This window comes from Chelmon rostratus, chromosome 11 (assembly GCF_017976325.1).
Source record: "Chelmon rostratus isolate fCheRos1 chromosome 11, fCheRos1.pri, whole genome shotgun sequence".
Lineage (NCBI taxonomy): Eukaryota > Metazoa > Chordata > Actinopteri > Chaetodontiformes > Chaetodontidae > Chelmon > Chelmon rostratus.
This window is the reverse complement of record NC_055668.1, coordinates 17,819,285-17,838,095: the sequence shown is the minus strand read 5'-3', so window position 1 is coordinate 17,838,095 and position 18,811 is coordinate 17,819,285. Positions and strand designations below refer to the sequence as shown.

Sequence of the window (18,811 nt, the reverse complement as noted above, 5' to 3'; positions counted from 1 at the left end):
GGGAGTCGTTTGTGTGTGTAACCTTTACCTGCCGGTCTGCATGTAGAACTGGTCCTCGAACTCACGGAGCGCTTGGTGAAGCCTCCGCTTCTCTGATCGAGCCAGCCTGAGATGATCCAGTAATTCTGGCCTGTGACGAAAGGATCAAAGAATTGTTTAGCTATTGACATTGTCTGGAAGGGTGTGAATGAAGTTTAGTACAACAAGTAGTTTAAAGAAAAAGAAATGTTAACTACCAGCTCTGAAAACTAGAATTATCACAGTTTACATCGATGTCTAAACTCTTATAATACATATAGTGAAGACTTTAAAGGAACAAAAAAAGGCATTAACTGTATCTATACATAGGCAAAATGGAAGTTATCACTGTATTGACATGTATGATTCAGTGAATAATTTTCAGTGAGAAACATGCTGTCTTCACTTAGACAATATTTCTCCAGAGGACTGATAGTGAGCTTCATCAACAACAATCGCCTGAATCTGGATATCAGCAGAACCAATGAGGTTGTGGTGAAATACAATGCTTCAAATATAGATGTTGCTGTAAAGAAGCTATAAATGGAAAATGTGGATGTTTCACACACACACATATTCAACCCGGCAGCACAGAAGATCTTTAAAATCATTACAGTTTCAAGGTGGATGCTCAATATCAGTGTCACCAATTCAGTATCTGAACAAATGTGAAGTATGATCACAATCTCCACTTCTGTTCCTGAGTTATGGTGCTGAATAATGGCCAGAAAATTGTTCTTGTAGAACATTAAGATGTCACAGTGAAGTTGACCTTTAACCTTTTGGATATAAAATGTCATCACTTTATCATTTCATCCTATAAGCATTCATGCAGACAAGAGGACATTTATGCCAAATTTGAAGAAGTTCCTTCACAGCGTTCCTGAGATACTGTGTTAATGAGAATGGGACACATAATGCCTCTGGGCTCGGCTGTTGCATAAAAATCCTTTTCCTGTCATTCCTAACCACTAATTCTGAGTGCTAAAATAAATTGGAAAGCACACTCTAGAGCTGTTGATGACACAAACACACACACAAGCCGTACCTGGAAGCTTCATGTAACGTTGCCATGGTCATGATCTGTGGCTGGAGGCTCTTCACCTCCTCCAGCGGGGACACAAGAGGTGTTTCACACATTTCTATGGACGGCAGATCCGCCGACTCATCTGAAGACACATAACTGGGGGACTTCAGCCGGGGAGGCTGTTGCTTTGGACTTCTCTGTTTGGGATACTCTTCATCAGAGCCTTCCTCTTCCTCCTATGTTGACGTACACACACACACACACACACACACACAAAGACACACACAGACAGAGTTATTATTCAGTTTGCTTGAATTATATGAAATATTTCTTGGTAGTTTGATGTAGGTCTTATATCTGGCCACTAGAGAGCAGTAGAGGGACACTGTTCTGTACTGGCCTCTGAAGCCATGGTTAGTTACCCACATGACAGAAATACAGGGGGTTTGTGTACTTCTAGAGATCTCATCCCTCTCTACAAGGCAACCGTGTCTTATTTAAAATTCAGCATTCAGCATTAGATGTTCACTCACAATGGTCGTAATGACAGTTGCGGCAGCAGAAGAAAGCAGCAGCTGTTTGAGAAGGCGGTACCGATCATAGAAAGGCTTCATCAAAGTTCGCTCCTGCCTGGTACTCTGAAGACACAAAGAAAGAGACATGCACGAAAACCACTTTGTTATTGTTGATAATATATGAAGAGAAAGACATAGAAACCAAGGATCTAAGGAGAGGCAGAAGATAACAATATTACTTAAAACACAAGAGATAAACATATCCGGGCTGGTCTCACCGGTCGTCCGTGCAGACTCTCAAAGTAGAGCAAACACTTCTGCAGGCTGGCCTTCTCCATAGTCCTTTGGAAATGGGACATCTCCTGCACACACATGCACAGCTAAAACTGTTAACAGGTAATCAATCCGTTTATCAAGGGTTCTGGTGGACACTTAATATTTGTGTATGTGGTGAGAAGCGTTTCTGCAATATCAACCTTAACGCTGTCAGGCAGGCCCAGCTCTCGCCGTCTCTCCATCAGTCTGTTGCTTATTGCGTTGACCGTCTCCTCCACATTTGGCTTGGTGTTGCTGTTGTTGTTAAGCTGCTGCAGCTCAGTCCCTGTTAGCGCTGCCTCCCTCTGGTCTATGTTGGTCCTGCATGTTTCAGCTGATGAGTTGGGGCCTCCCTGCCCTCTTGGCCCCCCCTCTTCTGACTGTCTGAGCTTCAGCTCTAAAAGAGGACAGCAGTTCAGAAATATATGGTGATATGGGAACAGGGACCCTTGTCACATCTCAGATGCCTGAGTTATTGGCACTTCCACCAAAGAGTGACTTCCCCTCTTCTACTTTTGATAATTTAAGTACATTTAGGTAGGATTTTAAATGCAGGTCTTTTACTTGTAATGGAGTACATTTACATTGCTCTATTTGTACTTTTACTCAAACATAGATCTGAATATTTCTTGCACCACAGCACTCATTAATTCCTGTGTTTGAGTGTTTGTTCATGTTTATGTAACTGACCTTTGAGCTGCTTGCGACTCTTGATGAGCTCCTTCATCAGCCTGGCCACCTCTGGATGTGCCGTCTTGTCGTTGTAGGCCGGCTGAAAAAAAAAAAACCCAACAGACTCACATCACTGACAGAGCGGCGGCTCGTCTCTTGCATTAAGTGACTTAGTCCCTTGGTCCGGGTGGATTCAAATTTTTACCAATACTTTCTTGTTCTCCAACAGCCCCATCAACAAGCTGACCAAAGGTCCATTATGTAACAAAATGATATTTTTTTAAAGCACCAGTAGAGGGAGTAATTCTCCAGCATGATTTTGTGGTTAGTGTCCACAACATTATTTCAAAACATAAACACAGAGCTAAACAAGCAGCTCAGGTTTCCCCTCTCACCTTATAGTGCTTCTCCTGCTCAAAGCGCTCCTCAAAGCGCCTGATCCTCTTCCTCAGGGTGTGAATGTGTCTGTTGAGCATTGAGATGGACACAGAGCCCTCGTCCAGCTCTGTATGGACACTGCCACGAGCCCTGGAAGCAGAAATCTCCGTGTCTATCCACACTTATGACATTTTGCGTATGGCTCAATGATATAAGGACTCATACTCATAAGATGTATTTAGCTATCACCTGACGTGGTAGATGCATCTGTATTAGCACTACATTAGCACTGTGATATTTTCAAACTACTTGTCATTTGAGCCCCAGAAAGACAGGGAGAAGATCAAATCTGAGACTGTCCCATCCTTAAGCCACTATTCCTAAATAAAGTTAGTGAGGAAAACAGTTGTCTTACATGCGTATGTGCTGTGAGCACGGTGGAGAAGGGGCTACATCAGGGTCGAGGTTGTAGCGCAGGCTGTGACTGAGGCTGGGGCAGCGCGGAGACGGTACAGGGCAGTCGCTGGTTGTAAAACGGGAGAGGAGTGGGCTAGTGTGAGGACCTGGTGGGCTCGGCAGGGTGTCATTACCTGAAATCCCCTCAGAGGGAATGGCAGTGGAGAGGACAGGACTGGACGCTGATGAGTGAGGGGACGGGGTGTGTGCTGTAAGAGAGAGAGGAAGGACAAAATATTCACTAAAATCTATAATAAGTATGACATTTTCATTTCAGTCTGTTAGAGCATAATTGTTCTTTTTATTTAACTTAATAAAGGAGGGTAGATGGGACAAAATGAGAGTGAGGACGGGAGAGAAAGAGAGGGAGACAAAAAGGAGAAAGAAAAAAGGATAAATTGTTCTTTTCTATTCAAGCTCACATACATAATGTCTTTGCTGGGAAAGATTAAATTTGATCTGTCTGTGACAAACATGTGAATGGTTTCCATTTTTAGCAGTTCTAATCTCTACTGTCTTCTTCCCATGTTTAGCCAGAACACAGACATAGACATAGAAATAAAAGGAAGCAAGAAAAAAACATCCAAATAAGTGTCTGGATATCAAAAATACTACATATTATCGAATAAATGTACCAATTCATTATATCATGTGCAGTGATGCAACAGCATTGTATCTTAGCTGAATCAAGAAAAGACACACCCAGCTCTGGGAAATGATGAAGCTCATAGCTCGCTGTCAAGATTTATTAACCGTTATGTCACATGCACCAGAGGATTTAAAGCAGCTACTCTGAACCAGATGAAGGCACTGATACGGTATGACAGAATTATGGCTGTTGCGCTGACAGGGTTATGGGTTTGATTCCCAATGAGACCCTCCAAGCTGAACATATGACAGAATTCCCTAAATACATTAATTACAAAACTAGTAATCATTGGTGATGGGCTACAACCTTTACAAGTGTAAAGGTTATTTTCTTCTTTGCCCCAAATAAATATTTAACATTGGAAGTTCAGAAACTTTAATATGATCAGTATATCAGCACTTCATTGCCAGTGTCTTACCAGGCTGTGATGAGTCGACCGTCTGCTGAGCCTGAGCTGGTGGGGATGATGCCGGGTGCAGGAGCAGCTTGTTGGTCAAATACAGGCTCTGATCTTCGGTAGAAAGAGGTTGTTGCTGGGCAGGCAGGTTATCCTGAGCTTGGGGGTCTAACGGTGGTGCCAGGGGTCCCAAGTCAGCCTCCAGGGCTTGAAGCTTGAGGGATGGGCTCTGGAAACAGAAGCAGAACATGGCTTCAGGGATGCACACGGGCAGGGACAGGAGAGGACTGAAAGGTAAGTCGTAGTTTGCGTGGAGGAAATCTTCAGCGTTTCACATGCTACTTGGAGATCCTGAGAAGACCTGTAAAACAATTTTAGTCTCTCCTATAAAAGGAAATATTCCAGCACTGAAGCGTGGTTGTGCAGGGAGTTGCAGGATGAAGTGAGGTGAGTGATAGTCTCGTCCTCCTGAGAAAGGAATGAGTCAAAAGGTAGAATATAGCTCTATGAGCAGGCTGATTTCGGGGGTGGCTGAAGCACAAGGAACTTCTCAGAAAACAAAAGCAGATCTTGGATCTTCGAAGACTCCCAGTCAGTTACAAAAGCAGCACATGTGAGGTGGTACGTATTTTCAGCCACGCAAAAACAGACTTTCCTCCGCTGTGGCTCTCCTCAGCTCTCTGTGCCACTAGAAACTCAGCTACATAACAATCCTGCTGCCTTTTATCAGTCAGTGAGTCAAATTCCTAACATGCATCAGCATCCAGCACGGGATCCCTGATGAGCAATACGCTCTAATTCCATTAGCAGTATCGACATGGTTCCACGATCTCCTGATCCGCGTGTTTGTGGGTGTGTGAGTGTGTGAGAGCGTAGCTTGCCACCAAAGAGAATCCCTAAATCCACATGGTTGTCCCTCTGAGCGGCATTCCCGGCACTTCTGCTGCTGAACTGCCTCCACATGGATTATTCATCATGCACGGAAGAAGGGGGCGGCAGGAATACCGCTCATATCGGTGCGTGTGGTGTGGGTGTGTGTGCAAGGGAGGAGAGAGGTACTGTGTGTGAGCAGGCGTTTCCACGGCAATGTTGTCAGACCGAGCTAAGGAGTCTATCTGATGGAGCTGCGGGGAGTCACGTAACCGTTTGCTTCGGTATCAGTGCGTGCATGTAGGGGTGTATGCAGCAAATTCTGGTGGTGTTAAAGAAAAGATTTGTGACTGAGCTGCACCAAAAACACTCAGTGGGAAGGAGATGATATAATGCAGGTTTGGTTTGGAACATTTTCTTTTTGTTCTTTTTGGTGCTCTGACATCATTCTCAGCATCATCAACATCATCATCATCACCAGCAGATAAGGGCTCGGCCTCTCCTTTCTCACCCTCCTCGGCTGTTCATTCATAAAAAAAAAAAAAAAAAGACACTGCTTTGTGCGTCACACAGAGGAGGTGGAAGGATGGAAGGGAGGGGAAGGAGTGAGGCTGCTATTACTAAAGCAAAACACCCACAGGCAAGCAAGCTCACACGTAGCCACACACATACAGGTATGCACTTAACCACACGCGCATAAAACCCACACAATCACTGGAGGTATGTGCCGTCCTGTTGTCATAGATACCCTCATCCTAAAGAAAGTGCTAATTTGTGTATTTAAAAAGGCCGTGGGGAAGGAGAACTTACGTCATGGCTGCTGTTCCTGCCTCTGCAATCACTGTGTCTGTCAGGAGAACCACGACACCCCCCTGCTCCTTTCCCCTGCAGGAACAGGCGACATATGCAGTGATGAAGCCTCATTCCCCGAGCCAATTTACTGACAAACACCAGCGTGGGCACACGCAAAGATGTAGGTCACAATGACACATATAGAGAGACAATGATTTTTTTTTTTCTTCTTCAACAGACCCAGTTAGTTTTTCAGGTATGGCTAAAAAGACTTTCTTTAACAAAAGTCAACATATTTTCAAGTTTAACTCATTTTTAAATTAAGTCACTGGTCCAGGTTTGATAGCAATTACCTTCATTTTTATTATCGTCCACCTGTGTGACCCTCAAAACTAAACTATGTTCCCTTCATTCTCTGCTTGTGCTGGGAATGTAACCAAGCATCCATATCACTGAACAGACTTTCAGTGGTGTTTTTTTCTTTTTCTTTTTTTTTTTTTTTTATGTGTATTAGTGCATCACATTTTGCTCGCTCACAAGCCCAAGGCTACAACTCCCAGTCCTGGCCAGTCCACAGACTGGCTAGAATTTAAATGGGAGCCTGCAGAAATGATTTGAAGACGGCAGCCACACATTTCACAAAGGCCTGTTTACCTTCCACTCAGACGCTGTTGTGACCTCTGTCTGGTACTCCATGCAGCACAGCATGCTGAAAAACAAAATTCGGTCAAGACAAGGCAAAAACAATAAAATCATATTATGCTATTAGTGAGAAGAACAAAATCTGTAGAGCATCTGTGACACTATTTCTCCCTCTGGCTCACAGTCTATGTGACTTTGATACACATTGTGCTCTGTCTGTATTGATAATCAATACTGCATCAAATCTGCTCACAGGCAGAACTTCCCAGCGCTGTGAGCAGTTTTGAGGCCAGACAGTCATCTGGCACTGCCATTAAGGTTAAGGCTTATTCATGTCTGACACTAATGAGGCATAACTGAGTTGACCTGTCCTGTGGCTCCGTGGAAGCAGCGCAAGCACAAAAGTCAGCGTGCCACCACGCAAGGTTGGCCTTATATAGCTAGTGTGCCCCTGTGGCAAGTCAGTGTTATTTGGACTGGAATCATATCAAAACCATAACTGTGAGCAGCGCGCTGCTCCGATAACCCACTTCTCAAATGACCGCAGGGCTGAACTGAGAAAGAGTGAGGGGGACTGAAACAACTGTAGCAGCAGGAATCAGACAAAAATCTGATAAGCTCCTAAAACACTAATGAATGAATTTCTTGTCTTTGTCTTGAGATTGGGTTTGAGTTCAGTTCAACTCAGTTCGATTTCAAATAGCTGATTGATTGATGAAGGTGTGGGGAGTTTTATTCCACTTGGATGTCGTCTGTCAAGATCAACAAACAAATGATTAATGCTATGAAAACAAAGCAGAAGCAAGGGAGGAAAACACATCTGCAACAAAATGTCATCATGTGTAGTCTTCATGCTGAAATCTTCCTCTCACCTCTCTGTGAGCTGAGTCTGTGCTCTGGTTTTGCTCTGTGATTCGCTCGCTATGCAGCAGTCTGAAATAGACGAAGTCTGCCCAGCATCTGCAGAAGCCTGAAAAACAATTCAGTATATGTAATTGTTCCCTCCAGTCCCACAATACATTAGAAGCATAATTGAGCTTTGTTACTTCATTTAACACCACTCTACAGAATGCATTTTGCAGCAGATTCAGGAGGCAGCAGCTGTACTTTTTTTTTTAATTTACTGTATTTTTACAGATCGAGAAAAAAGAAAGATCAGAAAGATCTGAAAAACAGTTGTCGCTGAATGATATTCATAGCTGATGTGTTGAGTATTAACAGCTGGAGACAAGCAAAATAATAGGAAATCAACAATGCACACCGCTGAACAGATGTCTGTGATGGATGAGGAACATGTCATTCGATTCTCCACCTCATCTGCTTCTTCCCCCGCTTTCTCCTTTGATATGAAGGCGAATGGTGGCATCTTGTATTGTGAAAAGCTCCTGTTGATAAAGAAACAGTCATTAAACTGCACAGAATTCCTAAATGTTTGTATGTTCGTAAATCTACATTTGAGTTTTGAGAAAGGCACATAGGAGGAAGTAAAGGGTCCAGTGTTTCTTATCATCTCCGAATGATGTGAGCAGGTACGACACTGCTGTCGCCTTGTCAAACCATTTAAGGTGAAAACATCATCTGTGCGTGACAACAGGAGAGACGAACAGAAGCAACGCTCACCCCTGGGTGGTACGCTCCAACTCTGGTGCCTCTCCCTGGATGCTTTGGGATGGTCTGCACTGGTGTGGGTGTTGTTCTGACCCTGGGTCAGCAGTGCAGGAGAGCACACAGCCTGCCTCTGCACTTCCACAGCTCTCATCCAGAGCCTCCTGGTCTGGAATCAGCCTCTGAATGTCAGCGCTGACGTCAGAGCCGGTTTCACAACCCTGCGCCAGTGTGTCAGGACTACGGAGAGACACAGATAGAGAGAGAGTGAGCGAAACAGAAAGGGTGCACTTACAGGAGGAGATTATGTCCTTCGTCAGGTCCTTACAAGAAGCCATCACATTTTTATGAGCTGATAAATTCTTAATAAATGGACTTTGAACCAGGTGTTCCTTTTATGCAGAAGGGAAGTGGTTGAACAGTCCATTGTATAGGTGTTCCTGAAGAACAAAAGGGCTAGCTAAAAAGCCCAGAGTTTCAAGCAAATGTCACACTGAAGAAGGATGAACACCAGGCAGAGGGATTTCTCACAATCGGGCAACCCCAAATTACATTTTTATTTGTGGCTTATTTTCGATCTATAAAGACAGTATTGAAAAATGTATTAATCATTAATGGAATTTAAAGTACAACATGTTTACAATGTGTAAACCTTTTTTAAAGGGTGCCTCACGAGAAAATGGTACCAAACATGTGACAATGGCAACAAAAGGAAGAGATAGAAATGAAAAGAGTTAGAAAGAGAAGGGGAGACATCAAGGATAGCTAGGAAAAAAGATACTGATAGATAAAGTTGAAGACAGCAAAGAAAGAATACAAATTCCAACCAAATGGGCAGAATATTTCACAAATGTTTTAAAATAGGCACTAGAATAAAAATTTGATGGATCCTTGTTATGTTAGCAGGATTACAATACACGTAAAATCTAATGCAACAAATTCCAAGTGTATCTATCTGTGTATCACAAGGCTGACATGAGTTAAGCCTGAAATGTCCAACAACGACTCCCTGAGAAAACTGCTGTCCTCTGCACCAGGTAGCTTGGAGAACAAACACACAGCGGGTCATGAATCAGCAGTGCTTAATCTAATGCCACGCTACGACACGTCTCATGAAGCTCTAATGAGCTGCTCCCAGCAAAAACAAGCACAGCTGATTTGCGGTGACATGAACCAAAAACGGCCCATTGGTCATGTACTTGCTTAAAGCGGTGTATGACTCCAGAGCAGTAACCAACAGCAGATGGGTCAGTGCAGCAGCAGTGAGAAACTAATGATAGCAGCTTAGGCTAGCAGCCAGCGTAATGAACACAAATTACTTTTCCGCTTCAAGCTTCCCTATCTCAAACATCCCTCATATTGACAAGGCTTGCTCGTATGTAGCATAACCAAACCAAACTTTGCATTGACAAAAACTGAGGACAGCAGTAGCTTCATATGCAAGATGCACAAATTGACCCATGCTTTTCAAACCACAGATTTCCTTGTTGGTAAAAAACAGCATGTTATCAATACAGCTTTAAGCATTAGTGACCCCTGCTGTAAAGCAACTACATTTCTCTTCCAGGCTGAAGACCACCTTGCATTATCTCACTCACTTGTGGAGGACTGTAGACCCATGGCTGTCACTGAAGCTGAAGCAGATGAGACAAGAGAACATCCTTTGACAAAGCGTCTAAACTCACAGCAGCATAGAATTACATTTGACAGTAAGGAGCTGGCAGCTTTGGAGGGATGGAGAAAGCCAAAGAGAAAAAGAAAAGAGAGCACAGATGCTGAGTACTTGATGGTCAGCAACACGAGTGACACCCGGAGGCAGAGAGCTGACCCAACCCCTTCAATTACCCTTGCTCTCTCCCTCACACACACACACACACACACACACACACACACACACACACACACACACACACAGTGGTGTTTCCATCACTTCTGGGGACACTACATACACTTACATTCATTTCTCAATCATAACCACTACTTGCCTATTCCTAACCCTTACCCTAGCCTTACACCCTAAAATTCACTAATTCACGTTATGAGCACTTGCATTTTGTCCCGATAAGGAAGACACGTCCACAAACACATACACATGTGAACACACTTGCATAAGTGCACATACATGCAGACACAGATATGTAGGCCAGAGAGGCTGGGACAAGAAAGCCCACACAAATTGCACACAGCTGCATTCATTTGCACTCAAACACATCAGTTAAAATGCTCCTATGCGCAACCAGAATGAAGATTTAAAAATACATAAAATGACTGACATGAAAGGGACATTTATTGTCAAATATCATCGAAGTAAACAGCAGATGGGAAGCCTCTGTCCTTCTTCCTTCTTCTTTAAAATTGAATCTGTGCTTTTAAAATAGTATGTCCTTTGGTGAGAGACAGAAAATAGACACTTGTTTTGAAATCAAACCCTTTTATATTAGACTAGAATCAATAGGAAGTGTGACGTTAGTGGGAAGAATAGAAGTCCAGATATGGCCAGCCCCGCATTAAGTTGAGGAAATAGGGCTTTGGACTAATAAGGAAAGAGAAAAGGCTGTGCGCCTTGGATTTCAGAAAATATATTAGCTCTAGAAGGACAGACAGTTGGGATGATGCAGCATCTTTTCCGTTCTAAACAGATGACCGTGGGAAGCTGTTGGATGACAAATTGTTGATATTTGTTTGCTTTATGAATGATGAAAAAACAAACACTTAGAAGCAGTGAGAAGCATGGTTTGAAGCTTGGCACTCAGTTTTTACAGCTTAGAATGAAATATATGTAGCTGCGTGTGTAGGAGTGTCCATGTTGTAGGAAATGACCTGAGACAACGTGCCCACAGAGGGAGCCTAAAGCCTGGATAAGAACTCCACATTCTATACAGATGAAGCTCTTGATGCTGTGGGCTACATGGTGTTACTTGCTCAGTGTCTGGTTTTATTGGTGGGGGTGAAACATTTATTTGGCAGGTGGGCAGCTGGACTGCCTGTTGTGCATCAACGTGAGCTGTGGAAATAAATAGAGGGGTGGTGTCTGCTGGTATGCAAAGAGACAGCCACAAACCCTTCCCCGTGTCATCTGGGAAAGACGCAAACACGCACTGCACGTTTCATGCCACCTGCTAGACCTGTACAACTACATCGGCTGAGGGCTCCTCTTTTAACTGACACGTGTGCATAGTTTGATTGCCGTGTAGCCAGTCTGACATCTGGCTGCCATGCTGTCTGCTGTCTATGAATATCTCTGTGACCTTCATGCCTTGTTTTGCCTTTAGTCCACAAGGATGTTACTTTAAATACCTCATGCTTGTTTTCAAAAACATCTTCATTATCTTTTATCATTATTTATCTCTGTTAGCTTCAAGCAGAACTCCCATCCACACACGAACACAAATTAAGATGCCAGACACATAACTGTACTCGCATACTTGGGTGACAGCTACAAAACAAATCAGCAAGTGCACATGAATGCAATGTCGCATGCTGACTAGGGGCAGACAAAACCACAAAATATCCGAACTTAATTAAGTGTCCGCATTGTAGCCTCGCAGCACCCGACATTCACAATGTAAAAATAGAAAACAGCACAGTAGCCTCCAAGTAGCGAGTGGGAAAAGTTCCCCACAAGCAGACGGCGCTCAGTACGTAGATTCTGTCTGGGGGAACAATTTGCCACTGTTCCACTTCTCTGCTCCTTCAATCAGCAAAACTGTGATGCTATTTTTACTCAACATTAGACTGAAATGCCAGTCATCTGTACAAGCAACAGCACTTGTTCCTGTTGACTACAGACACTGGGTGTCACAGTCTCTGTTGGGAGGTGTTGTCGGTCTGCTGCAAACTGCTTTTAAAGAAGGATTTTGTTTTTTCAGCAACGTGTCACCTGTCCCTACCGGCCATGATATCATCAGCAAATAAAAATCTATCAGCCCTGACATCTTTGCGACTTCCATGAACGGAGTGCAAAAGACTTCCAGAGGTTGGCCCTAATTTCCTGTGAATGACGTCTCAGCCTTATCACCAACGATACAACTATCAACCTGACAACTGACTAAACAATGCTGACCCAGAGTGAACTGCTGCAGGGAAAAAGGTCAGGTCCTAATTATTCCCATAGGGCAAGATATATAAAGGGAGAGGCTTGTGTATATTCAAAGCACCTGTAGTAGTAGTGCAGCACTGTAGGAAAATAACATCTGAAACAGTTACATACACATAAGTAATTGATACCATCCATCAATCTATCTATCTCTCTTGTGCAGTCACAAAGTTAATGCTGATGAGGTGATGACAGTACCTGTTCAGTTCAGGCCGCATCCATACCGTTCGGTTAAAAGCACAGGTCGCTGAGACTGAGGTGGTCTCTCCCTCCAACCACTCGACGCTACTCTGCTCTGAGTGACAGCTGCTGCGTCGGACCTATCAAGATTCAATGACAACAACACTGAATACACACACACAACACTATCCCTAACCTCAAAGCTTTCTTGTTTTGCATTATTATATTTTGGATTCTGCTTTGAGCTCAAGAGCAAGATATTCAAATGATGTAAATTCACCTTGGTCAATGTCATTACAGGCAAACTGTTTAGAAAAAAAAATGGCTGCAATGCCTCCTCCTTTCCTGCTTTGTCAGCCAATTATCAGACATTAAAAATAACTGATTTCAGCTTTAGGGATTGTGTGACAGGGAAGGAGAGTGGCTGTAGCTGAACATTGACAAATTTAACAATACTGAGACAGGTACCAGATGGTCTGTGATTGCTACGATGTGTTTGGCCATGCCACCGGCTGTTTAGGATCACCGGTTTGTTTAAGGAAGTGGCATGGTGTCTGTCTCATTTCTGATTGATGATGTCTGTGGTTATTGCTGTTTAATAGCTCGTCAATTTGAGTAGGTTTCATTGTGGCAGCTTTAACTGACTCCTTGATTGGTGAATGTTGTTGAGATTGGGTCCCTGGAGGATGTTTGTGAAGATTCTCATTTATCCAGGTCATGGTACTTCTAAGTGCTATACAAGGGCAACTGGACTTGCTTAAGGTTATACAAGATGTTTTGCCTTTATCATCCACTGACACCATGACGCATGTGATCCTGCAAGAGGAGAAATACCTGGAACTCCCCACAGGTCAGTTAGAACTGAAGAAGCCTCTTGGATAAGAGGCTAAACATCTTTTAGAATCTCAAGCAGGTCCAGTTGCCTTGGTAAAATACTTAGAAGTCCTTTGAGAATGCAATGAAGAGGGGCGTCACATCACCGTCACATTCACGGGATGAATGCCTTGGGTGATGTGAAGCAGAGGGTCGGGTGAGGCTCTCTGCCTGTGCAGGCTGACCTTGGCGCCGATCTGTGCATTCTTGTTTGGTACAGCATGCAAAGATCACATTGCAGATGGTCACTGAGCAGTCTGCAACCAGTGATGTTTGAATGTACCCCATCAGGCCTAAAGAGGTCTTTACAGTTCCACAAGATGTTGAAATTGTCAATAAGCCATGACATCAGCCATGTATTCAGGGCAAGGAGTCAGCTGACAGATTCAATGCCTTTCCCCAAGGCTGGAATAGATCAGTTTCTCTAGCAGTAGGCAAAAGTCTTTTTTCAGGGCCTCAGAGCCAGTTTTCTTTCGCAGAATGCAAAAAGATCCAATCCATTACAAGTTAAAGTCATGCATTTAAAACCTTACATAAAAAACTATGCAAGTATAATTAGGAGAATGTACTTAAATTATTAAAAGTAAAAGTATTCAACGCAGAGACGCTGTGACTCATTATCATTATCATTATATATCATTAGACTATCATTACTCATGTGTTAATATATAAGCAGAACTTTACTGCTGTAGCTGGCTGAGTGGTAGCTAGCTTTTAAGTATTTTGTATAGGAATTAAAATACTGATTCTTTTTACTGGATTACTCTCCTGATTATTTTCCTGTTATTTTTCTTTGGTTTGTAAAAAAAACAGAAAACTATAAGAAATGTCATCACAATCACCAAGAGCCCAAAGTGACATATGCATATTTTGTAAATAATAATATATATAATTATATTATTATAAATAATTAGTACTAGTAACTAGTTATCAAATAATTGTAGTGAACCACAAAGTACAATATTTCCCTCTGAATTGTAGTGAAGTACAATTATAAAGTGGCATGAAAACAAATACTTCTGCACCTCAAATTTGACCTAAGTACAGCAATTGAGCAAATGCACTTAGTTACATTCCACCACTGAAAACAAGAGACCACGTAATGCAATGAATGATATTGCAATTTCTGAGAAAGGGAAGAAAAAAAACATGGCTCACCTCAAAGTGCGAAAGAGCAGAGAGAGTAGGAGGAGGGGGTGAGGAGGAGGCGATCGAGGAGGTCACTGGAAGCAGAACCTTTTGATGCCTGAGAAGGTGAAGCAACAGGGCGTTACAGACACTCTGGTCCTCCAGCATCCTGGGTCCTGCTGGAACACTGCATAAAGGAGAGAGAGGAAACAACAAAACAATGTTACGTGTACTTCCTGTGTTTATTTCAAATGGTCCTGTGATTGGTGTTGGAAAAAACATAATGGAAAAGGGCTCCATCTAGTGGAAGGGCATATACACAAGCAGATAACTGGTCAGATTTTACAAGGTGAATCAAATCCTTAGACTTTGGAAAATAAATTTCCCACTGGCAAAAACATAAAGAGCCAGGCAGTGAAAGCTTGTTAAGTTTCACTTTGACACTGTCAACTTCTAACTTTCAGCGATATGAGCAGCTTCAGGTCACTCACGATTATGGATGCACCTCAGACCAAAATAGTCATCACATGTTTACCTGGAAGCAGCTATTTGTTTTCAATATGGCACGGTGTTGACATCATTCCCTCTGGGGTTTTTTTAGGTCTTATCCACCATATAGAAGGTGCACAACGGTTCACATGGCATTCACCCAGAAAAGAGAATTTGAATAATTTGGTCAATTGTAATGACAGGACGGGAGCAGCCTGTCACATAGATTACACAACAGACACATAACTAGGGCAAAAAGCACAGGACATTCTCTTTCTGCAGCTACTGTAACCCAAACCCATCCCCATCTTTTTCCAAGCCTTTGCTGCCAAATCCACAGCCCCTAGCCAACTCTTCTTCTCCAGCTGTAATCGTCTGACATTTCCCCTCAAATGCACTACTTAACTCCGTGACTAACTCCACATTCCACTGACAAGTTTTGGAGACAACAGGGCAGACACAGATGACACTGGGGGATCAAGGGATGGGGGAACAGTTGAAAGGGTGGTGACTGAATATCACAAATTTCCACTGTGGCAAAAAATGAACACAAGTCTGACTGTAAGTGTGTCTCCTCAGAGATTGTGTTTGTTTACAGTGATGGCTGAGTTCTGTAAACAGGACGGGAGAAGCAACAGACAAAATCCTGATGACTCCTGTTATACCCGTCTGTCTTTTTGTGTGCCACGCTCTGCGCTATCAACTACAATCAACACCCATTTCCTTGGTGACAAACCCGACTCCACCCCTAAATTAGTGGTGCAGCTGTGGAAAAACGGAGCAGATGCACAAGCACTTAGGTTGATGAATTGGGCCAGACACTTAGGAGGCTGCTCTCATGACAAAGTGTTTTTTTTTCTACATCTGGATCTGACAAAGACAAGCTTGAAGAGAGAGGCCATATATATTCGCGTCCAGTAACTGTCACGGCACAATTTGCTCTCTCATTTGCTAAACTCTAGTGGTGTTTATCATACTTTCAGAGAATCTCTCCAGCTGTAGAATATCTCCCTTGAAACTAAGTGTGAAAAACAACAATGTAAATACAACAGAGCAATCTTTCTTGAAGTTAAACAGTGACACGTCACTAAAATTGTCTGGAGGAACCTTGTGTCCCGGTACACGTCTGGAGAGGATTTGAATGTGGCATTCACAACAGCAACTTACTGGAATATACAAGGCCCAAAGATGGTTGCCAGATTTTCCACAGGCATGTGATTTGACTGGCTGTGTGCAGCCACTCTGGACAGGAAGTGGATGAGGTAAGACAAAATAACAAGGTTTTCATCAGGGAGGTGGCAAAGATTTTCTCTCAGAGAATGGTTCATCTCTGCTTCATCCGCATATCCTAAAAAAATCCAAAAACATAAAAACAGTATTAAACATGCACTTCAATCACTAGTCTTTGCTATGTACAGAGTTTATAATCAGCCTCAGATTCATATCAGTTGGTATGTTAACTACCTGGCATTAAACATAGCATAAAATTAAAGAATATAAGCAGCTACCACAGTACTAAACCTCTTTATAAACAACCATCATACACACATAAATAACACAGAATACAAATTCACTCTGAATGATTCATTTTTAGACATCCCTTTGGACTTGTAAATTGAGATAGAGATTTGTCAGTAATCGTTGTATTTTATTGAGTAAAAAATTAAGTGGTCACTCAAAGCACAATTATTAGATACTTGCAGCCCCATCTGTGGCTACTGTTGATGTCTAAGCAAAGAGTTGTTCATACTTTAATTCTCCATCATCCAAGTTAAGAATATCTTCAACCATGAAGGGGATAACAACCTCTGTTTCCAGAAAGACATGTTCAACTTTTCTTTAAGTGTCTACACCACCAAGTAATACTGATGTATTTCTTTGACTGCATATCAATTACTTTCCACTTAATTACTAATGAATTTATATGCATCATCATAAAGTTCTGTTTATATAAGTGCTTCTTGGCTGCCTAATGACTGTTGTCCTAAATTGCTGCTTTTAGCTTATGCTGTCTATATTACCTCAGCCTCATAAATAAGTTATTCTTTAGGGCGTGCTCGCTTCCCTTGTCTTTCTCCACACAGGCTGGAATACATGATTCAGAATATCGATTTGAATATGTGGGGGATTCAACCTTTTGTTGAAGGCAGACATTTGCCAACAGCAGGCCTAGACTGAACGTTTCCCTACTACTTTGTATTGTAGGTCTTAAATGGGGTCCAGAGGTACAGTAGCATATTGATTGAGCGTAGCTATGCCTTGGTCAAATGTAAAGAACACCACTAACAGCATTACTGCAATTTGATCCATACAGCGCTATTCTAACATGATTTCCTAGTACCTGTGAGGCTCAGGACCAGCTGTTTGCGCTGGGGTTCAGGAACTATGGGGGTGGGAAGCTCCCGAAAGAAGAGTTTGAGGAGCGAGGCCACAGTGGGGACATCTTGTTCTTGCTCCAGGTCCACCCTCTCTCCATTGTCCCACCGCTGCCTCAGCTGCCTGGTCCGCACCACTGAGCCACACAGACGGAATAGACCTCTGTGCTGCATTCCTGTGGTAAGGAAACAAGTAGATTCAGTCAGCACACATAGAAGAGATGTTTGAGTATTGTTTTGCATTGAGAGAGCCATGGAAAGAGGGAAGTCAGGGAGAAGGAAGGAGAGACGTATAGGATAAGAATGAATGAAAGGATAGCAGAACAAGCATCACAAGGATGTGCTTAAATTACCTTTCTTATCCAGGAACTCCACCATGTCTCTTAGCACAAGGGGTATTCCACAGACCATCTGCCCGGCCTCTCTCAGTGTTCCCAAGGCAACACCAAACACACACCTGGAGGCCAGTTCAGGCTCTGAAACCTGGCTGGGAGCAACAGGCTCCGGGCTGACCTTAGCACCGGATCTCAGGATTCTCACTGAAGATGGGTCATTCTGCATGGGAAGAGGACATGCAGCAGCTGACTCAAATATCATTAACATCATTGTTCCATCATTAACTTAAATACGTGGACATACTCCTGGATAACCAGAGGTGCTTTAGAAACATAGTGATCATCTCAAATCATTATGTTATGAAATTATATGTGATCTAGAGGTGTCTATGCCATTACATTCATTGAAGAGTTGTTACCTGGACCGCAATGATCCATGTTATCAAGATATTGGATGCTTAGCAACAAGATTGTACACGTCCAAGAATTAATGTACAGTCGACTAGTAAAGCCAACAACGTGTAGCTAACGGTAAGTAAGTTATAGACGCCAAACACCGGATACGTCCATGTTATAACAACAGTTAGCTGTCTTTTTCGTGTGGAGTTAACGTTACTTGATAATAAAACTTTGAAAGATGTGCTCTGCCCCTCATACCTAGTATTAGCAGGTAAAACTGTCTTTCACAAAGTGTAATCGATCAGCTCGAAAACACAGAAGAATCCATTACGGTAATGCCAAACTACTTACGCAGAGCGATACTGACGCGCTTGCTCCCATTTTTCAGCTCAGCGGACTGGGACAGCTCTCCATTTTTCAGTTGGAACGAGGCGTATTTTTCCCTCCTCGACATGATGCTCCACTCCTCAAAACTATCGAAGGGTCCGACGCACAAGGTGTAATTACTGCTATCGACCGCATATCTCAACGTTAGGCCTACAATAAGTAAAAATGCTGTTGTTAAAATGGGACAGGGTTAGCTTACTTCCTCCCGTACCG

At 42.9% G+C, this 18,811-nt stretch overlaps 1 protein-coding gene across 1 annotated transcript in view; it reads right to left on the bottom strand.

Moving 5' to 3' along the window:
• Window positions 1–18,811, bottom strand: part of LOC121613937 (protein FAM13A-like) — a 20,208-nt gene extending 1,397 nt beyond the window's left edge. The window contains exons 1-20 of the mRNA XM_041947662.1: window positions 18,563–18,811; window positions 17,831–18,032; window positions 17,444–17,653; window positions 16,270–16,450; window positions 14,644–14,800; window positions 12,631–12,752; window positions 8,352–8,576; window positions 7,993–8,116; window positions 7,604–7,701; window positions 6,744–6,798; window positions 6,108–6,182; window positions 4,449–4,656; window positions 3,341–3,590; window positions 2,943–3,075; window positions 2,566–2,647; window positions 2,037–2,272; window positions 1,839–1,922; window positions 1,579–1,683; window positions 1,067–1,281; window positions 29–130 (exon numbers count right to left, since the gene is read on the bottom strand). Of these exons, the coding sequence (XP_041803596.1) occupies window positions 29–130; window positions 1,067–1,281; window positions 1,579–1,683; window positions 1,839–1,922; window positions 2,037–2,272; window positions 2,566–2,647; window positions 2,943–3,075; window positions 3,341–3,590; window positions 4,449–4,656; window positions 6,108–6,182; window positions 6,744–6,798; window positions 7,604–7,701; window positions 7,993–8,116; window positions 8,352–8,576; window positions 12,631–12,752; window positions 14,644–14,800; window positions 16,270–16,450; window positions 17,444–17,653; window positions 17,831–18,032; window positions 18,563–18,592 (2,894 nt within the window). The 5' untranslated portion in view covers window positions 18,593–18,811. The remainder of the gene's footprint in view (window positions 1–28; window positions 131–1,066; window positions 1,282–1,578; window positions 1,684–1,838; window positions 1,923–2,036; window positions 2,273–2,565; window positions 2,648–2,942; window positions 3,076–3,340; window positions 3,591–4,448; window positions 4,657–6,107; window positions 6,183–6,743; window positions 6,799–7,603; window positions 7,702–7,992; window positions 8,117–8,351; window positions 8,577–12,630; window positions 12,753–14,643; window positions 14,801–16,269; window positions 16,451–17,443; window positions 17,654–17,830; window positions 18,033–18,562) is intronic.